This window comes from Mustela nivalis, assembly GCF_964662115.1.
Source record: "Mustela nivalis genome assembly, chromosome: 10".
NCBI lineage: Eukaryota > Metazoa > Chordata > Mammalia > Carnivora > Mustelidae > Mustela > Mustela nivalis.
In genome coordinates this window covers 53,179,082-53,203,964 of record NC_139029.1, presented here as the reverse complement: position 1 = coordinate 53,203,964, position 24,883 = coordinate 53,179,082, and the positions used below count along the sequence as shown (strand labels likewise).

At 37.4% G+C, this 24,883-nt stretch overlaps 1 protein-coding gene across 7 annotated transcripts in view; it reads left to right on the top strand.

Annotated features, from left to right (window-relative positions):
* The window catches only part of LOC309842347 (uncharacterized protein C1orf141 homolog), a 55,015-nt gene that overhangs the window by 6,494 nt on the left and 23,638 nt on the right, over positions 1-24,883 (top strand). For 2 of the 7 annotated variants that reach the window (XM_082686439.1, XM_082686437.1), the window contains exons 2-5: positions 1,111-1,264; positions 6,187-6,278; positions 10,361-10,518; positions 23,950-24,050. In XM_082686439.1, coding sequence (XP_082542565.1) covers positions 6,204-6,278; positions 10,361-10,518; positions 23,950-24,050 — 334 coding nt within the window. In that variant the 5' untranslated portion in view covers positions 1,111-1,264; positions 6,187-6,203. Of the gene's footprint in view, positions 1-1,110; positions 1,265-6,186; positions 6,279-10,360; positions 10,519-23,949; positions 24,063-24,883 lie in introns of all 7 variants that reach the window. The other 5 variants (XM_082686438.1, XM_082686435.1, XM_082686440.1 and 2 more) reach the window with 4 other exon arrangements.

Below are 24,883 nucleotides of genomic sequence, written 5' to 3'. Positions count from 1 at the left end.
AAAAACAAAAAATGAAAAAGAAAAAATTAAATTAACTGCAAGACTAAAAAAATCACAGGAAAAAAGCCATGAGTTCCGTGCTTGGCTTTCTCCTCCTCTGGAATTCTGCTGCTCTCCTTGGTATTGAAACCGCACTCCTTGGTAGGTGAACTTGGTCTAGGCTGGATTTCTTGTTGATCTTCTGGGGGAGGGGCCTGTTGTAGTGATTCTCAAGTGTCTTTGCTCCAGGCGGAATTACACCGCCCTTACCCGGGGCCGGGGTGAGTAATCCGCTCGGGTTTGCTTTCAGGAGCTTTTGTTCCCTGAGCGCTTTCCGTAGAGTTCTGGAGGACGGGAATACAAATGGCGGCCCCCTAGTCTCCGGCCCGGAGGAGCCGAGAGCCCAGGGCCCCACTCCTCAGTGCGCCCTCAGAGAACAGCGCCCAGTCACTCCCGTCTGCCTGACCTCCGGCCGCGCTCCGAGCTCACCGAGCCTGCGACCGGTTCAAGGTAACACTGAGCTGTGAGCTTACTGTCGGCTCTGTCTCTGCAGCCGGCTTTCCCGTTCCAATACCCGCAAGCTCTGCGACACTCAGACACCCCCGATCCTTTTGTGACCGTGCGGGACCTGAGGCCACGCTGACCCCGCGTGGGCTTCGCCCCGGTTTAGCCTCTAGAGCGATGTCCCTCAGCGGAACAGACTTTTAAAAGTCCTGATTTTGTGCGCGGTTGCTCCGCCGCTTGCCGGGAGCCGGCCCCTCCCCCCGGGGTCTATCTTCCCGTGGCTTTGGATTCACTTCTCCGCCGGTCCTACCTTTCAGAAAGTGGTTGTTTTTCTGTTTCCAGAATTGCTGTTCTTCTTCTCTTCGATCTGCCGATGGATTTTCAGGTGTTTGCAATCTTTAGATAAGCTATTTAGCTGATCTCTGGCTAGCTGAAGCAGTCTCAGCTTGCTACTTCTCCGCCATCTTGACTCCTCCCCCCCCACATGTCTTATTCTTAATAGGGAAGTGCATCATTACTGGTTTTTACTTATTTTATTTGCCAAATATTGTATGTCACTTATATTCATTCAACTGAAACTTATAACGACCCAGTGAAGTAGGTGGTTGTCTTATTTCCATTTTACAGATTGAACAACACAGAAAAGGGGCAACACAGAGAAGGTAAGCAATTAGCCCACAGTCACACAGCTGATAAGTAGCAGAGCGAAGGACTCCAGACAGTCTGACTCCAAAGTCCATGTTCTTAACCAACATGTTATGCTACCTTTCTGTGTTTGAAGGTGGGAGAGAAAGTAATGCTTTTAAATGCTATAGCTTAATCTAGAAGAACATCAACAGGACTTTGACAATTATTTGTGTTAACTTATACATGTAAATGGCAGTTGAAAACTGTTGTAACACTTTATATTTGTCCATTTCCTTTATGGCTGATGGTTATTTCATTCATATTGTTAGGTAACAGGGATGCAAATATTAGGCATGGTTCCTGCTTTCAAGAAACACATGGTCTAGAGGAAGAATAAAATAAGAGTATCAAATGGTTTAATAGAGAGTGATTAAGAACTGGGTTAACAATACACATAGACTATCATGTAAGCACAGATATTGGACATTTAAATCATAGTGTATCAGAGAAAGCTTCCCCACAGAGATGTTATTTGTGTTGGGTCTTAAGGGATGAATAGAACTTAGAAATACAGGGAATGGAAGAACAACTTTGCAGGCAATGGGAAACAGCAGAAGCCAAGCAACCAGTAAAGAAAATACAACACATTTGAGGAACTGCAAGTTGTTCTTCAGGACCAGGGTATCATGTATACATGAGGAAGAAGCAGATGAAGTTAAAGACTTGGAGGCCAAACCATGATTCTTACATGAGAAATCAAGAAGCTTGGCCCTTTCTCCTGAAAGCTGTAGGGAGAGATTGAAGCCTTAATCAGGGAGGTGTGTGTGTGTGTGTGTGTGTTTTCTTGAGAAAATAAGTCAGACAAATGTGAAGGACAAAATGGAAGATAGAATGGATCAAATGTATACACATATTTTGGAACTATTGCAATAATCCAGGCAACAAGTTATGGAACCCTAAACATAAGCAATAGCAATGTGAATAGATATGAGGAGAAAAACTGAGAGGATATGTAAGTTGTAGCGAACACAAGATAAAGATTGTGTGCGTTTAGAGAGGGGATGAGAGGGAGTTTTTCCACAGAGTGGTGACCAAATCCTGGTTTGCGGAATAGTTGCATCAGAATGGCTTTAAAAAATAGTCTTTATCTTCCCCTCCATAAATCCTGACTTAGCAGGCCTGGGGTAGCAATGGGACATCTGTACTCCTTGGAAATTTCTGAGTTCATTCTGCAGCAACAAGGATTGTTATTGCAATGCCTAAGTTTATGGACTGAATGCCTGTAAATATGAGATAATATGATAATAAAGGTTGAAAGAGACTTTTGACTGAGGGAGAAGAAGGATGTGGACAAGTTTACTTTTAGATCTAATTTGGGCTACCTGTGGGAAATCTGGGTTGAGTTAGGAATATTTGTTTGGAACTCAAAAGAGATTTTGTTTGAAAATAGATGGTGGTAGATGAAGCTATGAGTTTGAGAGGTCATCCCAAAGGATGTATGGAATAATGAAAAAGATGGTCTGAGCCCTTAGAAACACTAAGGATGAGGAACACTTCCATCTCTCAAGTATTTAGGGAGTGATTGGAGGAAGAAGGAATCTTCAGAGAGTAGGAAAATGGGACTGTTGTCTTAGAAACCAAGAGAGGGCCGGGTTTACATAGAAAGGAGTGGTCAACATGTATAAGAGTTATAGACATTCATATAAGGTAAAAAGAGCAGAAAAGCGGTCACTAATTGATAAGATGGTGACCCTGGTGGCCTATGAGAGTGGCTCTAGTAGCAGAGTATAGAAGGAAGCCAAATGATGATAAATTAAGAAGGAAAAGAAATGTAAGAAATTAGAAACCCTAAGTAAAGATGAGCATTTTAAGAAATGTGTCAATCAGGGAAGATGAGAGAGAATAACAGCTAGTCAGGTTAGGGGAAGAATTTTTTTCTTTTTTAAAACTAGAAGAGGGGGCGCCTGGGTGGCTCAGTAGGTTGGGGCCTCCGCCTTCGGCTCGGGTCATAATCCTGGGGTCAGGGATCAAGCCCCACATTGGGCTCTCTGCTCAAGAGGGAGCCTGCTTCCCCCTCTCTCTCTGCTTGCCTGTCTGCCTACTTGTGATCTCTCCCTTTCAAGTGAAGGAATAAAATCTTTAAAAAACAAAACAAAACAAAACTAGAAGAGGTGTGAGAATGCTAAGGAGAAGAAATTGTGAAGAAAAGAGATTGACAGATTCCAGAGAGAGGGTGCAAACAGTGGAGGTAATTCTTTTGGGAGCACAGAGGTAATAGAGTCTAAAATACCCTGGGAGGGATTAACTATGGATGGGAGAGGCAACACTTCCATTAAAATTAAAATACAAGTTAGATGCAAATGGATGTAGATAAGACTTTGGCACAAGAAAGAGGAGTTGAAGAAGCTCTTACTTGCTGGTCTCTCTTTTCTTTCTTCCTTTTTCTTTAAAAACAAAAAAATCTTATTATTTATTTATTTTATTTTAGAGAGGGGGGACACTTACAAGCAGGGGCCAGGGGAAGAGCAGAGGGAGAGACTCTCAAGTGTACTGTACTGAGCATGGAGCCCACAGGTGCTTGATCTCACAACCCTGAGATCATGACCTGAGCCAAAACCAAGAGTCAGTTGTTTAAGCAACTGAGTCACCCAGGAGCCAGATGGTCTCTGTCTTCTTAGTGATAGAGGAAAGCCCATCTGCCTTGCGCAGGAAGATAATGTCTGCCAGAGGTAGATTTGGTGGAAAGCCTAGCACAGTATTTCTCAGGTAATGCAGTTAAATGACCAAATGAGGAAATAACAATTAAATGTTTACCATCTGATGATAGTATATGGTCAGAAATAGAATTAAGTAGAATATGTGCTCATAGAAATAGAAGTATGAAGTAGAAGTATGAAACCAGCATGCAGATTTAAAGTAGACATTAAAATTAAAAAAAGAATCAAGAAAGGACTAAAACACAGAGAGTTATATTGAGGAACATGTAATATAGTATTTTGTGTTAAAGGATTAGTTTTTAGTTTATGCAGAACAGTTTGAATATGTCATTGTATTAGAACTGCCTGATGCTCCTTTGCTCTCAGTGTTTATTTGAAGAGATACAGCTAAGCCCTTGGTATTCTTGGTTTAATGATGAAAGCAAGCAAGTTAGTCTGTAGTGTTTCCTCACCTCTACTTTGTCCCAGGGCCATTTATCCATTAGAAGCCACTGGCACACTGCCAAAGACCTACGAAAACATTTGGAAACTGAAAAAAAGTATAGGCTTCAAAATATGAACCGCAAAATAAAACTCCAAAACTAAAATCAATAAAATTCTGTCAATTTCATTAATGGTCAAATTTAGTATTCATGAAACTGTCACTGACACTTAAAAATCATTTGTTGCTTAAGTTTTCTCACTTCAAGAAACCTTGTGACATGCACAGTGATTTGCTAGAAATCATACCATACCTAAGTAATTTACCATAGCAAAATAATTTTAAATAAAACACAATTCCTTTAAATTACAGCTGTGTGTGTGTGTGTGTGTGTGAGAGAGAGAGAGAGAGAGAGAGAGAGAGAATGTGTGTGTGTGTATAAAAGGTGAAGATATGGTACATCCTAAAATGTCTGGTGTGAAGTTGAAGATGTATAACAAGGACATCTTATTCTCTAAAAAGACCTGCTTTCTGTTCCCTCTCACAAGTCAGCCGTGTGCCTCAGTTGTCCCTTGTGTAATTTATCTCTTCCCCAAACTGGGAAACCCATTCACTTCAATATTCTAGTTCTTGAAGTTATTTGCCTTTCTATTCCTTATTGAAAAATTAAAATCTTTATCCCCAATAAAAGAAATTTTGGTGAGGAATATGGGAGCCTTCTCTATGCCCTTGAACTCACATTATGCTTTAAGGAAAAAACAGAAACCAAAATTCCTTCAGTTGTTTTTAGCATCTATGAGAGGACTGGTTCCTGGATTGGAGAAGACAACACATAGTATCCAGATAATCTAGATTCTCTTCTAAAATCTGTCCCGTACTCTTCATTAGGAGACCTAGAAAGTTTGAGGTAACTCATAATTGTTCTAACACACTTGCCTACATATTCCCTCTCCAATCTGCAACTTCAGGTTATATGGTTTGTTAACAAGGCAAATAATCCACCTGCAGCCCCATGGCCCAGAAGAGTCCAAGAGTAGAAAAAAGAAACCAAGTACTAAATAACGAGAGCTTTTGGCATAGAATCCTTTATCCCTATCTTTTCATGCATTATTGTTTTAGGAAACACTGAATAATATATAATATCGGAGAAATAGCATAGATATTTTTGAGCTTGGAAGAACCAAGCTCTTTGGTTGACATTGATGTTCCTTAGAAATATTGAAGAATTCAGTACTTTCTGTGAACCAGACAATGTTTACATTTAAATGCCACTGGAGCACGTTCAATCCACTGAGCAAAAATCTAGACGGAGCCTTGGGTTAACGTTTGCCCCTACTCTACTCCTAGCTATTTGTAGTGCATTGCAAAGGTACTTTGTGTCCTGATGTCTAATATTTAGGTCCCCAAGCCTAATACGAGTTGCCTGACCCCAGATGTAATTTTCAGCAATCTTAATTGATGAGAGATTTTGAGTTATTAGGACAATAGGATTCATTCAGCTTGACAGCCGCTCTCTCTGTGTGACTGATCACTTTCTAAGTGCTGTATTAATAGTCTTGGATCATTGACTAATTTAATTTGAATGCAATTAATTATACAATTGTGAACTCTTCACATTTGCTTTCATTAAAATTACATCACAACAAAAAGAAAATAGGTATAAATCAAGCCACGTGTCCTTGCTTCAAGTATGAGTCACATCAGACATTTTAACTTTCCTAAAGTTCACACACATCTGGGAGTTCCGATCATTTGACCTTCTGTCTAAAAAAAACTTGGATACCTCTATAATCCCATTTTTATTCCATAATCTATATAGTTCTCTTTTGTACTCCAAATAGTAATGTAAATCTGGGTCTCTTATGCCTAACTAATCAAATTATATGTTTACATTTTATTTGTTTTGGAGATTTCTTCTCTTTTCTCCTTTTTAAATAGGAATTTACTGACAGAAAATGGCAGAAAAAATCTTAGAGAAGTTAGATATTCTGGATGAGCAGGCAAAGATACTCTTGGCCAGAAGAGCAAAGGTTTGTAAATGAAAGCTAAAATTAAATTTAATCATTAAAATATTATTATTTCAAATGTGAATGATTTTTAATTTTTAGTTAATGATGCATTAATTTGGAGATATAAGCTAATTTGTAAAAAGCAAATAATTATATTAGTTCAAAAAGTAGACCATGTCAGTGCATACTATAAAGAATTAATTAGATATACATGGTAACTTCTGGATAACTGCCATTTTTTTTTCTTTCAAGATTTCATTTAAATTCAGGTGAGTTAACATAAAGTACATTATTAGTTTCAGGATAGAGTTCAGTGATTCATCAGGTGCATATAACATCCAGTACTCATTTCAACAAGTGCTCTCCTTAATGCCCGTCATCCAGTTACCCCATCCCCCCAGCCACCTCCCTTCCAGCAACTGTCAGTTTGTTCCCTAAAGTTAAGAGTCTCAATGGTTTGTCTCCCTCTCTGTTTTCCTCTTATTTTATTTTTCCTTCCCTTCTCCTATGTTCTGTGTTTTGCTTCTTAAGTTCACATGAGTGAAATCATATGGTCTTTGTCTTTCTCTGACTGACTTATTTGGCTTAGCATAATATTCACTCTAATTCTATTCACATTATTGTAAATGGCAAGATTTCATTCTTTTTGTTGGCTGAGTAATATTCCATTGTGTGTATAGAAGTATGTTTCTCTCTATGTATATATATATATTCATTCATCAGTTGATGGACATTTGGGCTCTTTTCATATTTTGACTATTGGATAGCTGTCATATTATATTAGGTTATAATGTATCTAAGGTGATGAAGATAAAAAAATCAAATAGGCAGTCAAATAGTAAATATGACTACTATAGTTCTCACTCATATTTTCTAACATATAAAAAGTTATTTAATTGGTTTATTAAAAAGAAGAAACTATTTGGTATAGTTACCAAATTAAAAATAAAACTCATAAAATTAAAAAAGGTGGGACTTTTATAAAATTCAATAAAAATATTAATAAGGAATATAGTTTTGGGGATGCCTAGATTGGCTCAATTGCTTAAGCATCAAACTTGGTTTCAGCTCAGGCCATGATTCCTTGGTAGTGGATGGAGCCCTGCATCTGGCTCCCTGCTCAGCAGGAGTCTGCTTCCCCTCTCCCTCTTCCTTTGCCCCTGCCCCTCCGCCCTTATGTGCTCTCTCTCACAAAAGAAGTAAATAAATCTTAAAAAAAAAAAAAAAGAATATAATTTTAAAAACCAGGTTCTTAGCATATATGAGCAATTTAATTTGGTTATGCAAAAATTTGCAAAATAATATAGCAATGTGAGTAAATGAAACATAAAGAGCATCAAGTTTAAGAAATGAAGGAAAACAGCACAGAGAGGAATTCTAAAGTGATTGAACATATTTGTGAACCTGAAAACGAAAATTTGTTGCTTGAATAGAAATTTGATTTTCTTTTATTCAGAAAATAGAGAAATATAGAAAAAACAATAAATTCATTCTGTTATCATTACCCAAATTTTGAAATTGCAAACTAGGAGTAACTTACTAAAGCAACCATATTGGACTTAAGCACTCTGAAGTTCTTTCCTCTTTCATTTTTTGTTTAAAATGAAATGTACTTTAGAAAATATCAGAGATAAATCTATTTAATTTGTCCTGAAATCCCCTTTTATATATGATTAGTCCTTGTAATTCTTACCTTTTACTAAAAACTTCCTTTGTGCAAAGCATTTCAATGCATTTTCTAGTTTTGTGTTACTATGCCCAATTTATGTGTTACTGAGAGAGGATTCTCTGGATATTCTTTTGAAAGTATATATAATCAAAATGTAAAACTTTTCTTATTTTTTCAAAGTATAAAATTAAAACATGCTTTTGGAAATAAGCAACATACAAATATATATAAAAGTTATACTTAAAGAGGGGTGCCTGAATGGCTCAGTTGGTTAAGGGTCTGCCTTGGGCTCATGTCATCATCCCAGGGTCCTAGAATCCAGTCCCACATAGGGCTCCCTGCTCAAGGGGGAGCTTGCTTTTCCCTCTCCCGCTATCCCTGCTTTTGCACATCCTCTCCCTCTCACTCTCTCTCTCTCTTCCTCTGTCAAATAAATACATAAAATCTTTAAAAAATTATACTAATGGAAAATACGTAAAGAAAAATTGTCTCTGGCCTCTTCAACTCTTTCCTCTTGAGGCAAGCAACACTTTGCAGTTTGGGTTTATCCATCCACATTTTCTTTTGTGCTCTCACAAAGATATACAAATATTATATATGTATGTATAAATCAATATATCTTTACATATACTCATAAATATGCAGTTGCACATACACATACATACATTTATGAAAATGAATTGCCTCTATTTTCTTTTTTAATGACCAAAGGATGAGATAACAATATATAAATCACTTTGGCACTTCTTTATTTTTTTAAAACCTTGTATTTTGAAATAATTATCAACTCAAAGGAAGTGTCAGAGGGACTACTGAGAGTCCCATGTCCCTTTCACCCAGTTGCCCCAAGTGGTGGTGACATCTTATACGGGTTGTGTACAGTACCAAAACCAGTATGAGTCCCAACCCATGTTAACACTCGTACATTGCTCTTTACCAGACTACAGACTTTATTTAGTTTTCACCTGTATTCATTTGTGTGTATAATTTTATTGATTTTTATCCTGTAATAGATTTGTATGATCACTACCACAATCAAGGTCAGCACATTTTCATCATCATAAAAGAAATCCCTCATGTTACTTCTCTGTATTTGTATCTATACCGCTACTCTACTCCCCATCTAGCCCTGGCAATGGCTAATCTGTTCTCCATCTCTATCACAGTAATTTTGAGGATGTTATGTAAACAGAATCATTCAGTATGTGAAATTTTGAGATTGACTCATCTTCACTAAGCATAATGTCCATTGAGGCCCATCTGAGTTTTTGCATGAATCAATAGATTTGTTATTATAAATAATATACAGATTTTATTGCTGAGTAGTATGCCGTTATATGGATGTACAGAGTTTCAATCACTCACCCACTGAAGGACATTTGGGTTGTTTTCAGTATTTTGCTTTTAAAAATAAAGTTACTTTAAAAAAAAAAAGCTTAAAGACAGCTGTTCTGAATATTTGTGTACAGGTTTTTGTGTGAACGTAAATTTTCATTTCTCTAGGGTGGACACCTAAGAATGTAATTGTTGGGACAATTTCTGTCTCTTAAATTCAACAAGGTTAAGGGCGAAGGTTTGATGTGAGTTCCCCTTCCCTGCGTCTCAGTGTGGAAACTGCCTTTAATAAGCAAGCTGAGCTATTGTGGGATTTACCTCATTTGTTTCCCTTTTCTTGGGGATTATGTTCTCCTCCCAACCCCCGCCTGCTTTCTAATGCCTGATTACAGTTGTTTTCATATGTTTTGTCTGGTTTTCTAGTTATTTACAGCAGGAGGGCAATTCCTATAACGCTTAATCCTTCTTTGGCAGAAGCAAAAGTTCCTATCCTTTGGCTTGCTTTCAAATTTTTCATCACTTTATTCCTCTATGCAGTGCTGGAGGTTTTTTTAGAAAAGATTTTGGCTCCTTAACTAACTCGTTAGCTATATCCTTTTCTCTCTTCAGTCCATTTCTATAAATATTTGAACAAAGTCTTTTGATTGCTTTCTTAACTCTATTTCTGGCTCATGCAACTAGACAAATGTTGCAGTGATTCACCTCGTTTGTGGGGACAGCAAGAGCAGCAGGTTGGAGACCGTGTTGCTCTCCTTCCAATAACTCAATGTATGAGTATGGTCTTTGCTTAATTTACAGGTTGTTCTGAAATTCTAAATTTTAGAATTAGGAGGGAGCCTTCATGATCATCTCATCCAAAGTCTTCTCATTTCATGGATGGGAAAAGAGCAGCTTAGGTCACACAGCAACAACATTAAAAAATGTTGGTACACAAGGCTCCTAGTTTTCAATCTGTAATATTTCTCCATTATTGACTGGCACATAAATTCTGTTGTGTGTGCATAAAGTGAGACTAATTTCATTCCTTTCCACACAGGATTTTCCCCTCTATGAAAAGAAGTCATTTTTTTCACAATGCTGTACTTTGGCTTTCCTGCAGAAAAACACGCTTCAGAGTCAAGGAAAGAAAAATACTTCAGTTACACCCCTGACGTTTGACTTTCAGTTAGAATTTGAAGAGGATATTGTTCCATTCATATCTAAGAAAGTACCCAAGATCACAGGAGACAATTTATACAGTATTAAAAAAGGGAAAAGGTAACCGTACTAACTACCTTGGACTTTCAGTTTGGAGTTTTAAAGCACTACTGTAGATTTGTCTTAGATTATGTAATTTGTTTTAAATATAAGCTTTGTCTAACACAGGTTATGTTTTATAGTGCTTATGAATTACAACATACTTGATCAGCATTCTGAATCGTCATCATTTACAAAATATCTATTATAATATTTTGCTATTACAGATGGTAATTAGGTACTAATTACAATTCTGAGTTTTTAAAGAAAGACTTGTCTTGAATTCTATTACATTACCCCAAATTAATGTCAGGTTTTATTTCAAGTTTTAGACCAACAGACTGACAAAAGAAGTGCACATAGAAAATCAAGAAGTCAGTTTCTCTGTGTCCTTACAAGGGGTAGCCTGAGTATGTCATACGTGGTTTTCCATTGGCATTCTGTATGTGCACTATGCCATTAATTTTTCTAGGTATCAGAAATGTAGAGGAGAGCCCAGGCAAAAGAAGTAATAAGATGTAGAATTAACAGAATTTCAGTCGTACATTGGTGGTGGTGGTGGTGGGGACACTGTTCTTACCTCATTTATTCTGTATAACCATTCAGTGTGCTCAGTGAAGTTTTACAGACGAGAAATCCATCGGAATGAGGTGAAATAACTTGCCCAAGGTCACACAGATAAGTGGCCCAAGCTGAATTTAAACTCTAGCAGTCTGATTTCAGAGCCTGTGCTCTCCATCAACACCTCCTATTCCGAATGTAGAATGACTTGGGGCTTCTGGGCTTGGTAGCTAGGTGTATTACGACACTCTGTACTTAGGAAGAGAACATATTATGCAAAGCACATTGGGGTGGATAAGAGTGATGAGGGAGTAGGAGGCTGGCTGAGGACAGAGCAAAAGCTGGCGCCTTGCACCCCCCTTCACCCGCTCCCCTCTGTAATGGTGTGTAGCATTCCTCAGGCACCCCTGACTGCCATAAAACGATAAATAGTTAACTTGCAGAGATCACAATCCTGCAGAACAGGAATCTCCCTTGCTCTGCAGATGTCCTAGAGATCTACAAACAGGGAGGTTACCTTATCAATAGCACAAATTTCCAGAAGCAAGTAACTCTCAGTTCCTGAAGCCCTAATGTCTCCCTCCCCACAACAAACTGGAGGAGGCTGAGGTAGAAGGGAATGTAAATGATAGCAGGATCATAACACCCCACCAAGAATCTCCCAACTATCTTGATGTTAATGACCTAAAACGACATTGATCAGGCCATAAGGGCAAGGCCTCCCCCCGGGCACCTTGTAGGCCCTCCTTAACATGTGAAAACTCCCCTTGAAACCTCCCTTCTCCTCACCTTCCCCCAACCACAGGGTATATAACATGCCTACCCTCACAACCCGGGGCAGCAGCCCACCGAACCTCACCTAGGTTCTAGAACTTCATCAAGAGGATTACAGTGAGAAGAGCTAGGTTTTATTTTGGATATATTAAGTTTTAGATGTCTGAAGGTTAATCAGAAGGCGGGGAACATTCTTCTTCCAGGAAGCAACCCATTCTTGCAGCGAGTCCTCTTTAGCTATGACAAAATGATTGCTTAAATAACAGAGCACAAAGCAGAAAGTTTCTGTCCTCATATCAGCAATGCTCTCCTGGTTTCATTGATTATATTGGATAGATTCAGCTCCTCCATCTCTTGAGATGCAGTTCCTGGACTTATAAGTTAAGGAAATTATAATTTAGGATAGTAGTCTCCACCAGTGCTTGCAAACCTCGATCCTACACCAAGCTAAGGTGTCAGATCTAATTCATACAGCTTTCAGCTTAGCCTAAACTTTATGTCATAATTGCCCCCACCTGGACCAGTGACTTTCTGGTCACTGCAGGCCTCTTTCATTTCTGACCTCTAGCCCCTTTGCAATTCAAAGTGTGGTCTTCCATCCAGCAACATCCTATCACCCCAGAACTTGGAAATGCAGAATGTCTGACCCCCTCCCAGACAGAAGCCACGATGAACAAGATCGCCTCTGTGATTCCTGTGAACACTAATGGTAGAGAGGCACTGCTCTAGCCCAGTGAGTCAAACATGGAGGGCTCCTTAAAATGCAGATGCTGGGCTGCACCTGCAGAACTTTTGATTCAATAGGTCTGGCTGGAGTCTGATTATTTGCATGTCATGTCTTTTGAGTCTCCAGGTAATGCTGGTGCTGCTGGGCCTGGAACCATCCTTTGAGCTCTGCTCTAGTTTATATGCTACTCTAATCTTCCTGCCTGGCGCCAACATCTGTTCATTCTGTTTTTTTCCCAGGGTTTGTTGAAAATCATAGCAACTCTCAATCTGGTGCTGTGGTCACCTAATTTGTGAAATCTGCCCAGGTTTATTTGTAGCTGAGCTTTGCTTTCAGAGTAGTAGTTTTTAACCCATCTGTCCATTAGTATTACCTGGAAGCTTTAAAATAATTGGATTCTACTTTCATTAGTTTGGAGAGAAGCTCCGGCATTAATATTCTTAAGATTCCCCAGATGATTCTTACATAAAGCTGAGATTGAGAACCATTCAAATTCTTAGGGCTTCTTTCCCACTTGCCCCCAGAGACATGTTTTCTGTGTTACTATTAGTTCAGGATTTCTGCATTTCTCTTGGATAAGTGGGAATTGATAAAATATTAAAAATATCTCTTGATTAATCTGTATATAGTCTCTAAGATTTCTCAGTAAACCGAAGCCTACTCTTCGCTGCAACTTTTCACAATTGGATGTTTGTCATGACAAAATAGTCATTCTCATTTTACCAAACTCCCTTTAAAAAATTACCTGACCTCTACCCTGAAACAAATAATGTTATATGTTAATTTATTGAATTTAAATTTTAAAAGTTAAAATTAAAATAACTTAATTAAAAAATTAAAAATTACCTGGAATAAGGAATTTTTAAAAGAGAGACAAAGCGTTTTCTCCATTACCTAAGTATTTAGTACTGGATTATCAGCTGAAAATGGAAATTTTACCACTTATAAAGGGGTAAGAAATAGAAAACAAGTTAGGGGCAAAGAGACAGATTAAGAGTATTTAAATTGTTTCTGAAAATTACAAGAGTACTGAGGATACAATAAAAAAAAAGAATATTTTTTCTTTAGATTCATAGATTAATAGGGACTTCTCATTAGAAGATTATTTTCCTAAAAATAGGGCGCCTGGGTGGCTCCGTCGTTAAGCATCTGCCTTCAGCTCAGGTCATGATCCCAGGGTGCTGGAATGGAGCTCTCTGTTCAGTGGGAAGCCTGCTTCTCCTTCTCCCACTCCCCCCTGCTTGTGTTCCCTCTCTCGCTGTGTCTTTATCTGATAAATAAATAAAATCTTCAAAAAAAATTATGTTCCTACATATAAATCTACACTGAGACCTGTCAAAAGAATATTCCTTTTAGAAATAGTTTTATGACAATAGGATAAACTTGCATATAAAAAATTTAATTAAACATGAATAGAACATTCAGCCTATAGTGAACTTGCAGCCTATAGTGAAATTTAATTGGCCAAATTCCTTGTTCCTTTAGTTTAATACTCTGTGTGACATTAGTCTGGCAGAGAGATGAAGAGAAGGTTTATAGGCCAGTTGCCAGATTTGTACTTTACTTTACTTCCTACTAGTTGTAACTTTGGACAAATTATATAACCTCTTTGTGCCTCAGTCTCTCCTTATGCCTCAGTTTCCTGGTCTTCTCATCATTATTCTGAGGATAATAATAGTATATAGTCCACAGGGCTGTTGTGTGAGTTGAATGGATTAAAGTTAAATGGATGTGAAGAGTTTAAAATTCTCCAACATTCAGTAGGCACTCAAAAAAAAAAAAACAAAAACAAAAAACAACCACCCAGCTAATACAAATATAAGCTGTATTTTTGAAATATGCAGTCATATATTCCAGTCATTAAAAGTAAGATAGTAATGAGATATACAAGTCATGTTTACATATGGTAATCATTTCTAGAATCTTAAAGGTAAAGTAGAACTTACAGGTAAGTTGTGGGGGAGGGGGTGAGGTGGGAGCCGGAAGGATAGAGAAGAGGAAGAATTTTATGAGTGGAAACAGAGATTCATGCCTCGCTTGCTGCTGCCCACACTATTTCTCACTTATGTGGGCACAAGCTCCTTCAAGGTCCCACGAGGATTCTGGGAAGGTAACAGCCTCAAATCTAGCTCTCTGTGGGGAGAGTGCACTACTGGGCTGAACATCCCCCTTCTCTGTAGCTGGAGGAGGACTCCTACTTATTGCTCATACCTGGAGAAACCTGACATTCTAGAGCAGAACTTCTCAACAGTGACTGCCTACTTGAGAGGTTTTGGAAAATATGCTGAGTCCTGCCTAGAGATTATGATTTAACTTTTGGGGAAAAGTTGAGGTATCAAAACACCCTACATGATTCTAATATACAGCTAGCAGTTTGAGAAACATTTCTAGAGGCCTCTTCATTTTGTCACTCCCTTAGTCACCCTCTTAGAACAGCTTCTTTGTGGCTGATACATGGCTAAAGAATCTTATCTCTCTCTGACTGATATTACCTAAGTCTCAAATAGCCTGACCTTTATAGCTGCTGAAGAACCCACATTCACTGAAATGAGAGGTCAAAGAGAAATCACAGGTCATTCATACGAAGGAGGGAGACAAAAACAATCAGAACTCGTGACTCCTAATAAAGCAGATTATGGAAGAAACAGAAGAGAACTTAAGAAAACATTTATCTGAAAGGCACAATTAATCAGGGATTTAAAAATAAATGAAAGGATTTAAAAATAATTCTAAAACAAAAAGAGATTTAAGATAATATTTCTGGGGACTCCTGTGTGGCACAGTAAGTTAAGCATCCATCACATGGTTTCGGCTCAGGTTATGATCTCAGGGTTGTGAGATTGAGCCTCACATCAGGCTCCATACTCAGCACATTCTGCTTAGGATTCTCCCTTTGTCTCCTTCCGCCCCTCCCTCTCCTCTCTCTCTCTCTCAAATAAATTAATCTTAAATATATATATATATGTTTCTAAAGTCAAAAATTGAGTAGGAAAATGAAAATAAAATACAGATGAAAACTGGATTGATAATCTAGAAGGTCAAATAGAGGCACAATCTGGAGAAAATAAAAAAGAAATGGAAATCAGATCAAAAAGAGATACATAATAGGGTTTTAGGGTATTTGACCTATAAATATATACTTAATACATAAATCAGGAAAGTAAGAAATATGGTAAGGAAATAAATACTAGGAAAAAATGCCCTTTTTTGAAGACATACTTGAATTTTCAGATCAAAAAGGTTACCAAGTGCTAGACTTAGAGTAACATAAGGAAAGGAAAGCAAATGAGTTTCATACATCTCATCTAAAACTCTGAGGCTAGAAAATAATAAACTGTTTTCAACTTTTGAACAGAATGGCAATTGAAGAATCCTCCATTTGGATGAATCATCATTTATTTTTTTATTTTTTGAATCACTTATTTACGAGAACAAACGACAAATTTTGGGGTATGAAAAACTTTAGAAGGTAATCTGCCGACCTATTCTTTCTGAGCAATTTACTTGGGAAACTATTTTATGCAAATTAAAATTAAATATAATTAAAATGATGATTCAAACTGGAAGTCTTTCTGATACAAAAATGTATTTGGAATTATCCCATGGCACCAGAATGAAAACTCTGGACTTCCATCTCACAGTGGCTGCCATTCCAAAGCATTATCAGGGAAGTGATCCATAAGAGATGTCCAGTTGGGAAGAGGCAGCTTTTCGAGCAATCCCCATGCTTCCAGCTGAGCAGTGTCCTACTCTTGTGTTTCTTCCCTTTATGTGCCATTTCACGTCCATCCCACGGGTGTGCAGCAACCTTCCTTTAACTCTAACCCGTCCAGGACAAAATCAAGGCCCTTACCTATATTCCCTTTAACTCAACTACAACAGGACATAATTTTCCAGGGAATTTTCCTAAATATAAAACCAAAAAAGGGAAAAGTAGAGAGGGATGAATTAAAAAAATATTTAAGTAGCCCAAAACAAATACAATTTACAGAAAACAGATTTATGATTTTATGCTAGTGAATTAAGCCACCAAATTTATAATCCAGGTTTCATTCTTCATATTATAGGAGAACCTAGTGCTAGGAACTCAGTTTTTATTCCTAGGATCTTATCTCCCATTCCTTCTCTGCTATTGGAAAAAATTTTCCATGGATCTCCTATTTCTGTACATCTTGCAAGCAGAGGCACTGGATGCCTTTGTTCCTAACCTCTCAAGGATTTCTGTATAACAAACAGCTTTGAAAGAGTGCTTTCCTCTGAGTAAGAGCAGGCATATTACTGTCCATTATAAAATATCTGGGTTCCATAAGCTCAAGCTTCCACTCTTGTAATATAACCCTGTGTGTGCAGGCATCTTTGGCCTTCTGCTTAATGTCCTGTGGAGCTGGGGTTCAGAGAACTGGTGCAGAAAATGCTGTTCCTATCAATGTGAGCCATAATTCGGCTTTTTAAAAAATATATTTATTTCTTTTCAGTGTAACAGTATTCATTGTTTTTGCACCACACCCAGTGCTCCATGCAATCTGTGCCCTTTCTAATACCTACCACCTAGTTCCCCCAACTTCCCACCCCCTGCCCCTTCAAAACCCTCAGATTGTTTTTCAGAGTCCAGAGTCTCTCATGGTACACATCCCCTTCCAATTTCCCTCAACTCCCTTCTCCTCTCCATCTCCCCTTGTCCTCCATGCTATTTGTTATGCTCCACAAATAAGTGAAACTGTAAGATAATTGACCCTTGCCTCTGACTCAGGAGTCTATTTCACAAGCATAGATGAAACTGCGGTAGGCTAATTTGTTAGCTTGTAAGTAGGGTCAAATCTCAGAACTTTCACAGTTCTTTGCACCTACCTTTAGGAAAGAAGTTTGGAGATATAATGACAGAAACTGTGACACCCCACCCCCCTATTCCTTTACAAACTGAGTGATAAAAATACTTTGGGCTTATTATTCAGTGAAAAGGAGAGCACCGTATCCAGGTCCCTGTGGGCTTAGAAGGACCCTGTGTATGTACCCATTTTGTCTACTCCATAAGTCTATCTGCTTCTAGGTATTAGGATTTATAATTTAGGTTATTCCTCAACTAAATTCACAAAATTAATCCATATAATAAAGTTTTTAAAAAGAAATAAAACAATATGACAAGGGATTATGTAAACTAGAAAAGAAAATCATGATCACTCGAGGACAGAGTTTGTGTATAATTAATCTTATTAACCAAATATCTAGCATTTGGTTTGATTTATTTCTTCTAAATCATGTTAAGCATGCATTTATTGAAAGACAAAAAAATAAAAATAAAAAACCCATCATTTCCTAGTACTTCAACCAACTTTTGGCTTTCCTCTCATAAGCATACTGAACTTTTAAAAGCATTTTACAAAATTAGCATGTCTAACACCTCCCTGAAGAATATTAAAATGACCATAATTTGAGAAATTGAAGAGGAAAAATAGGCAACATAAAGGCACAGTATCTGTAATGAATAAAAACCTACAGAACTATGAATATAGAAGAAATTAAAATAATTATAATGAGTTCTTTGTATAACTATGCTGCTTTGAAACATGGGTGTAATAATGAATAATCTGGAGAAGTATAAATGGGTAAAGAGCCTCAGCAAGAAAATGAAGACATAGGAGAACCTGGGTGGCTCAGTGGGTTAAAGCTTCTGCCTTTGGCACAGGTCATGATCCCAGGGTCCTGGGATTAGAGCCTCAGGCTCTCTGCTCAGCAGGGAGCCTGCTTCCCTTCCTCTCTCTCTGCCTGCCTCTCTGGCTACTTGTGATCTCTGTCTGTCAAATTAAAAAGAAAAGAAAAGAAAAGAAAAAAGAAAATGAAGACATAAGTAAATTAATAACTATGAAATTTTGAGAAATAGTCAAATAACTATCTTTTACAAAACTATCATCTTGGGGCACATGGGTGGCTCAGTGGGTTAAAGCCTCTGCCTTCAGCTCAGGTCATGATCCCAGGGTCCTGGGATCGAGCCCCGCATCGGGCTCTCTGCTCAGTGGGAAGCCTGCTTCCCTTCCTCTCTCGCTGCCTGCCTCTTTGCCTACTTGTGATCTCTGTCTGTCAAATAAATAAATAAAAATCTTTAAAAAAAAAATAAACCATCATCTTGAAGCCGTGTCAGAGGTCTATTTCTTCAAAGTTTCAAAGAATTATTTAATAGGCACCTGGGTGGCTCAGTCAGTTAAGTGGCTACCTTTGGCTCAGGTTGAGATCTCAGGTTCATGGGATCAAGGCCCACATCAGGCTCTTGGCTCAGAGGGGAGTTTGCCTCTCCCTGTGCTCCTTTGCCTGCTTTGGAGCTCTCTCTTTCTCTCTCTCTCTCTCTGAAATAAATAAATAAAATCTTAAAAAAAAAAAAAGAATTATTTAAATGGTTTCTGAGCATAGACAAAAGATGTGATTTTTTTTAAAACCTAAAGTAAAATATTAGCTTAATTGTTTCATTTGCTTATTCTCAACTCAGGAACGTAAAACAGTTTTTATATTTCTCCAATTTCATTCTGATCGCTTTTGGTTATTAAAAGTCAATCTAATTTAGTATTTTGATTCCACATGCTAGCTGAGGCTTTCCCTTCCACTGTCTAGCCAGTCTATTGACACTGCAGGAGCTGAAGTGGAAAAGGAGTACAGCCAGTGAGTGGGAGGTGAGTGTAGTCTTTCTAGCTCACCTCCCGCTCTTCCTTCTCATAATCTTTTGTGCTTCTAGTATAGGAAAATGTGCTAAAGTCAGCTCTTACCAGTTTGTTAGAACTGACTGTTGAGTTTTCAGAATTCTATGAGATAGTTGTTATTATTGTTAAACTATGTAAGCTAAAAATTCAATGACAAAGTAAAAACAAAGTCAATACTCAAAACCCATCCCTAATTATTTTACTATATGTTACTATTACCTGTGGCTGAAATAATTTACATCTATTGTATCCATATGACGGAACTATTATATAATATTATGTTACTACACATTTCTTTTTAATTGCTCATTCAGTGATGTCCCATCAGTATCTTGAAATCAGCCATGGGTGTATTTACACTACAGGAATTAACAAACAGTACAAAAGGGGGGGCTTGATTTGTTATTTGACTAAATTTAAGACAGTGGGGGAAAGTGAGGGAGAAAATGTTGATGAAGATTAAACTTACAAGTATGTCTTGGGGGCGCCTGGGTGGCTCAGTGGGTTAAGCCTCTGCCCTCGGCTCAGGTCATGATCTCTCAGGGTCCTGGGATCTAGCACCACATTGGCCTCTCTGCTCAGCAGGGAGCCTGCTTCCCCCTTTCTCTCTGCCTGCCCCTCTGCCTGCTTGTGATCTCTCTTTCTCTCTGTCAAATAAAATAAAATAAAATCTTAAAAAAAAAAAGTGGGTCGTGCTGTAGCCATTACACTATGAATAGCACACAAAATTGAAGATATATTCTAGAATTCAAAAATTATTGTCTGGTTCAGCAAAAAGAAGGTAGCTTGTGCCATTAAGGAATGAATGAAATTCTAAGATATGTCTTTATTGTTTTACTTTCACGTTATTCATTAAGGTAAATGAAAATGTCAATCAACATACATGTTGAAACTACACTTGGAGAAAAAAGGTTATTAAATATTTACCAGCACCACACCCTCCTCCTCCACCCCTGTATAGGAGTAAGAGAGGAGAGAGAAGGAAAGAACAGCGCTTCTTACTTAACCTAGCTACTGCTATCCTCTTCTTTCTTATTTGTCATCTTCCCGGCAACACTAGTCACAAAGAGCCTTCCTGGTGAAATGGGTGGAGATGGTCAAAAGACAGAAACCTCCAGCTTATAAGATAAATAAACATCCTGAGGATGTAATGTACTACATGGTGGCTATAGTAAAAAATACTGCATTGCACATTGAAAGTTGCTAAGGGAATAGATCTTAAAAGTTCTCATCATAAGAAAGAAGTTTGTGACTATGTGACATGGTGATGGATATTAACTAGACTTATTGTGGTGATCATTTCACAATATATACCATATTTCAAATAATTATGTTGTATACATAAAACAAATACATTATTATAGCTCAACTATATTTCAATTGAAAAAAAAAAAAAGCTTTTCCTGTGTGCTTATATAGTAACACTGTGTTAGGCATTTGGTGGTGGTGTGGGAGATGGTGTTTGTCCCAAAGGAAGAGGAACCTCAGAATTTCTATATTTGACATAGTGCTTGCCCTCAAAAAATTGCAATCCTTACAGTTGGAAGAAGAAGACAAAAACAAAACAAAACAAAACAAAACCCCTAACTCTTTAAGGAGACATGGGTGATAGTTCCTCAGAGAGACCAGTTCCCTAACCAAGGAGAGCCTCCTTCAGCCACACCTCTTCAGATTCATCCTCAACTCTTCCACCTCCAGTATATGTCATAGCCTCTTTTGCTAAGGATCACTAACTTGGCAGTCAGCAATCTGCATGCGGTACCAGCAAAATGACCCAAGCCTAGTTAGAATCTCAGTGTCCATTTTCCCCCTTCAGAAACTCAAGCATCCTTGCCATGCAAAACAATGGGATGCAGTGTGCTCTGATTTCTCCTCCCATTCCACCTTCCAAATTTGTTTTTATATAGCTAAACGTAGGGCAAATCAGCAAGTGTGCTAACAGGTGTGCAACTGAAGAATGAGACAGCAGACTCTACCTTTTGAAAAAGTCTGTCTTTATAAGTAATTCCTTAGGAAACCCCAAGCCTCCCTGCTCCCTTGAACACTGAAAAGAGAAGGAAAAGCTACTGCAGACTCTATGAGGTTAATGACATAATTCTGGTATACCCCCCCCCCCCCACTACAGTTTTCTGCTACTTGGGAGAAGAGGGGAATGTCTAGCCCCAAATGTTGGTGCGTCTTTGAAGAATGCAGACTCTTTATTGTTACTTTTTACTCAGCTGTGGGTAAAAAATCATCTGGTCACCCTCTCTAAAACAACAGGATAGTGCCTTTAAATAACTTACTGTATTAACAAAGTAAAATCTAACACTGTACTAAATAAGTATTACTCTACTGTGACTCAGTGGAGTAAATTTCAGGAATAATAAAAAGTTTAAAAAGTACTATTCATTGGCCTCTTACTATGTCACAAATACTGGCTAAGGACTTTCTAAACTTTATTTTACATAATTCTTATACTAACTCTATAAAGTAGCTATTACCTGCATTTGGCCTGTGAAGGACTGAAATTCAGAGGATATCAGTGTTCTGCAGAAGTTCACATAGAGTTGAGATGCAAAGTAAGCCCCAACTCCAAAGTCCACACTCTTTAGTTCACCATACGGAAATTCATATCTAAAAACACCTCTATATATTCTGTAAATGTATTTGAAAAATGATTTAGTAAGATATGGCTAAAAAAATGATCTCCTTAACAAGACTGTATAGCCAATATCATCCTTAGGGTGTAACACTTGACACATTCCCATTTAAATTGGAAGCAGAAGGATGCCCAGTCTCATTAAACTGCACTATTCTAGAAGTCCTTGCCAGTGATGTTAAATAACATAAGACAAAAATATTAAGTATTTTTAAAAGAACAGATAAATCATTTTATGAAGATCAAATGATTATTTAAAGAAAAATCCAAAGAGAATAAAATCTCATTGGAAATTATAAGATTATAAGAAAGTTTAATAAAAATTTACCAGAACAGTTTGTGTACTCAACATGTTATTACACATGTACTTACTACGTGTCAGTTACTGCTCTAGGTGCTGGGTATACAACAGTGAGCAAAGCAAACTTTCAATTTACATTTTAAGTTAAGATGAGGAGACATATTAAACTAAATGAACAAATGAATGTATAATATAAACCCACTAGTGATAAATACTATGAAGAAAAATATAGTAAGTTAAAGGAATTAAGATTGATAGGGATTACTATTTTAGAGAAGGGGACAGAAAAGATCTTTCTAAAGACATGGAAATTTGAGTAGAGTCTTAACAAAATTCTCTTACAACTTAAGGAAGTAAACTTTGGCAGTAGCCAGGGGAAGAATATTGCAGGCAGAGGGACGAGCAAATACCAAGGTTCTTAAGTGGGAGCTTAAGTTCCTTTCTCATTAGACCAAAAAGCTGGAAAAATTCATTCTGCTTCAATGTGAAGGTGGGGGGTTGTGTATGCACAGAGAGAGCCCTAAAGGGGCATTCAATGGAAGTTCCTTTACTTAGAAACATGAGCAATGGGGAGACAGTTCTGTCTTGGAGTGAGAATTTTGAAATTTATTTGAGTCTAGTAGGAAACAATGGGAGAGAACAGAGAACTATCACTCATATTCATATTTTATGGCTGCCACCATAGTCGCACTGGGAATAGACTGTAGGGGATGAGTGGTAGCAGAGAGAGCCAACAGCAGGCAAGAGACATATGGAAGTAGCTTGGATGGGAGGTGAAGGTGTCTTGGACTAGGATAGAAGTAATGAGGAAAGTAGTAGTTGGATTTGGGATGTGTTTCAAAGAAAGATCCCGTGAGATTTCTCAACAGTCGAGAATGGGGAATGAGAGAAAGAGAAATCAAATACATTGTCAAGTTTTGGCCTAAGCTTCTGGTTGAATGGAGCTGGGGAAGCCTCAAAGAGGAACAGATTGGGAAGGAAGCAAAAGCAAGGATTTGGGTTTCAATGTGTTATGTTTGAGTGCAATATACCTAACGGTGCAATGTGCAATATACCTAACAGCAGAAGGCATGTAGCAGTTGGATATATAAATCTGAAGCTCAGGGAAGAGTTTGAGGGATTATAAATTATAAATTATAATTATAAAACTGGGAGACATCAGTCTATAGGTAATATTTAAAGATCTGAGATTAGATATCAACTGAAGGTGAGTTTCTGCGGTTGAATGACTGAGTCACAGCATTTAGTGGTCCAAAATATGAATTATGTAATATTTTATTATTATAACTTTATTTACTTTATTACATACCATCAATAGCCAGTTCAAGGATTTAGTGGGGAAAATGCCCTTTACAATAAATAAGTGGTGTCATCCTATCTGGTCTACTATTCTGGTATCTGAGCTGACCATAACTCTGTGTCCCATGACTTTAACTCAGGTCTGACAATGTCTCTAATATTTAATGAATTTCTAGCATATTTTTAAAAGGTTAATCAGCTTATGAACTATAGTTTTCTAGAGTTACCCCAATCCTATGACAACAACAGTTTCCTATCTGTTGGTACTTCAAGTGATTATTACCAATATTTTTATCTCCAGGTTAGTCCCATCCTTTTACATTTTGTATTATAGTATTATTAAAACAATGACATCTAATCTATATTACTGGGACTTAACCACATTTCTCCAAATTTATTTTTTTAGATTAGTTTCATAGATTTTTCTGATTATTTTAATTTAGATTAATTTTATGTTTTCTAGGTATGTCTTCTTCAAAAATGAACCTGAACCTAGAAAGAGTGATTTCAAAAAGTTAAATTTAAGATCACACTTTATACCAACAAATATAAAAAATCAAGAAAGTAAGTCAATAGGTAATGCTCTGTGTAACATATTTACTTCTCCTTTAGTTTATTAATGAGTGCTTTTATTTTATTTTATTTGTTATTTTATTTATTTTTTGTTATTTTGTTATTTATTAATGTGTGTCTTAAAAGTTCTTGAAAATTTGATGTCTCTGTTGAAAGAAATTGGTTGAAAGTATAGGGCTCATAATGACAGCATGAGAGATTTCAGTGAGTCAAAAAGGAGAATTTCCTAAGAGGAAGTGATGTTTAATACCAGAACGGGCAATTTATACAAGTCACAAATCAAGAATAAATTTTAATGTTTATTTTTCTAGAAAGAAAATATCTAAGTTTCCTTTCAGGTCAACCCTTAGAGTTTTCTTGTTACTGTTAAAAAAAGAAATCAAGTATGGACATCTTGCTTAATAAAAACTTATTTTATAGAAACTGTAAAGTAAAGGATCTTTCTTTGAAATTTAAGGAATCTGTAAGCTAGGAACTCTTGCTGCAGGTCTTCAGAGAATTTGAGTTTTGTGTTGCCTTTGTTTTTCTTTCTCTGGGATTATCAAAGAACCATTCAATTCAAGGATTCAAAGAATCATTCTCATTGACCCCTTGGACTGAGGCTCCTTGACTCCACCTTGCCATATACTGCCTCATTTCTCTGAAACACTTAATCATTTAAATTCTCAAAGGATTTGTTTGCATACACTGTCTCTACTTCCTCAGCTTTTCTTCAAACTTCAGACAGCTTCAGTCTGGTTTTTGTTTCCACCATTCTACTGAAGTTACTCTGATCAAGAGTACTGAAGATCTCCGTTGCAAAGTACAAATATTTCTCTGTTTTC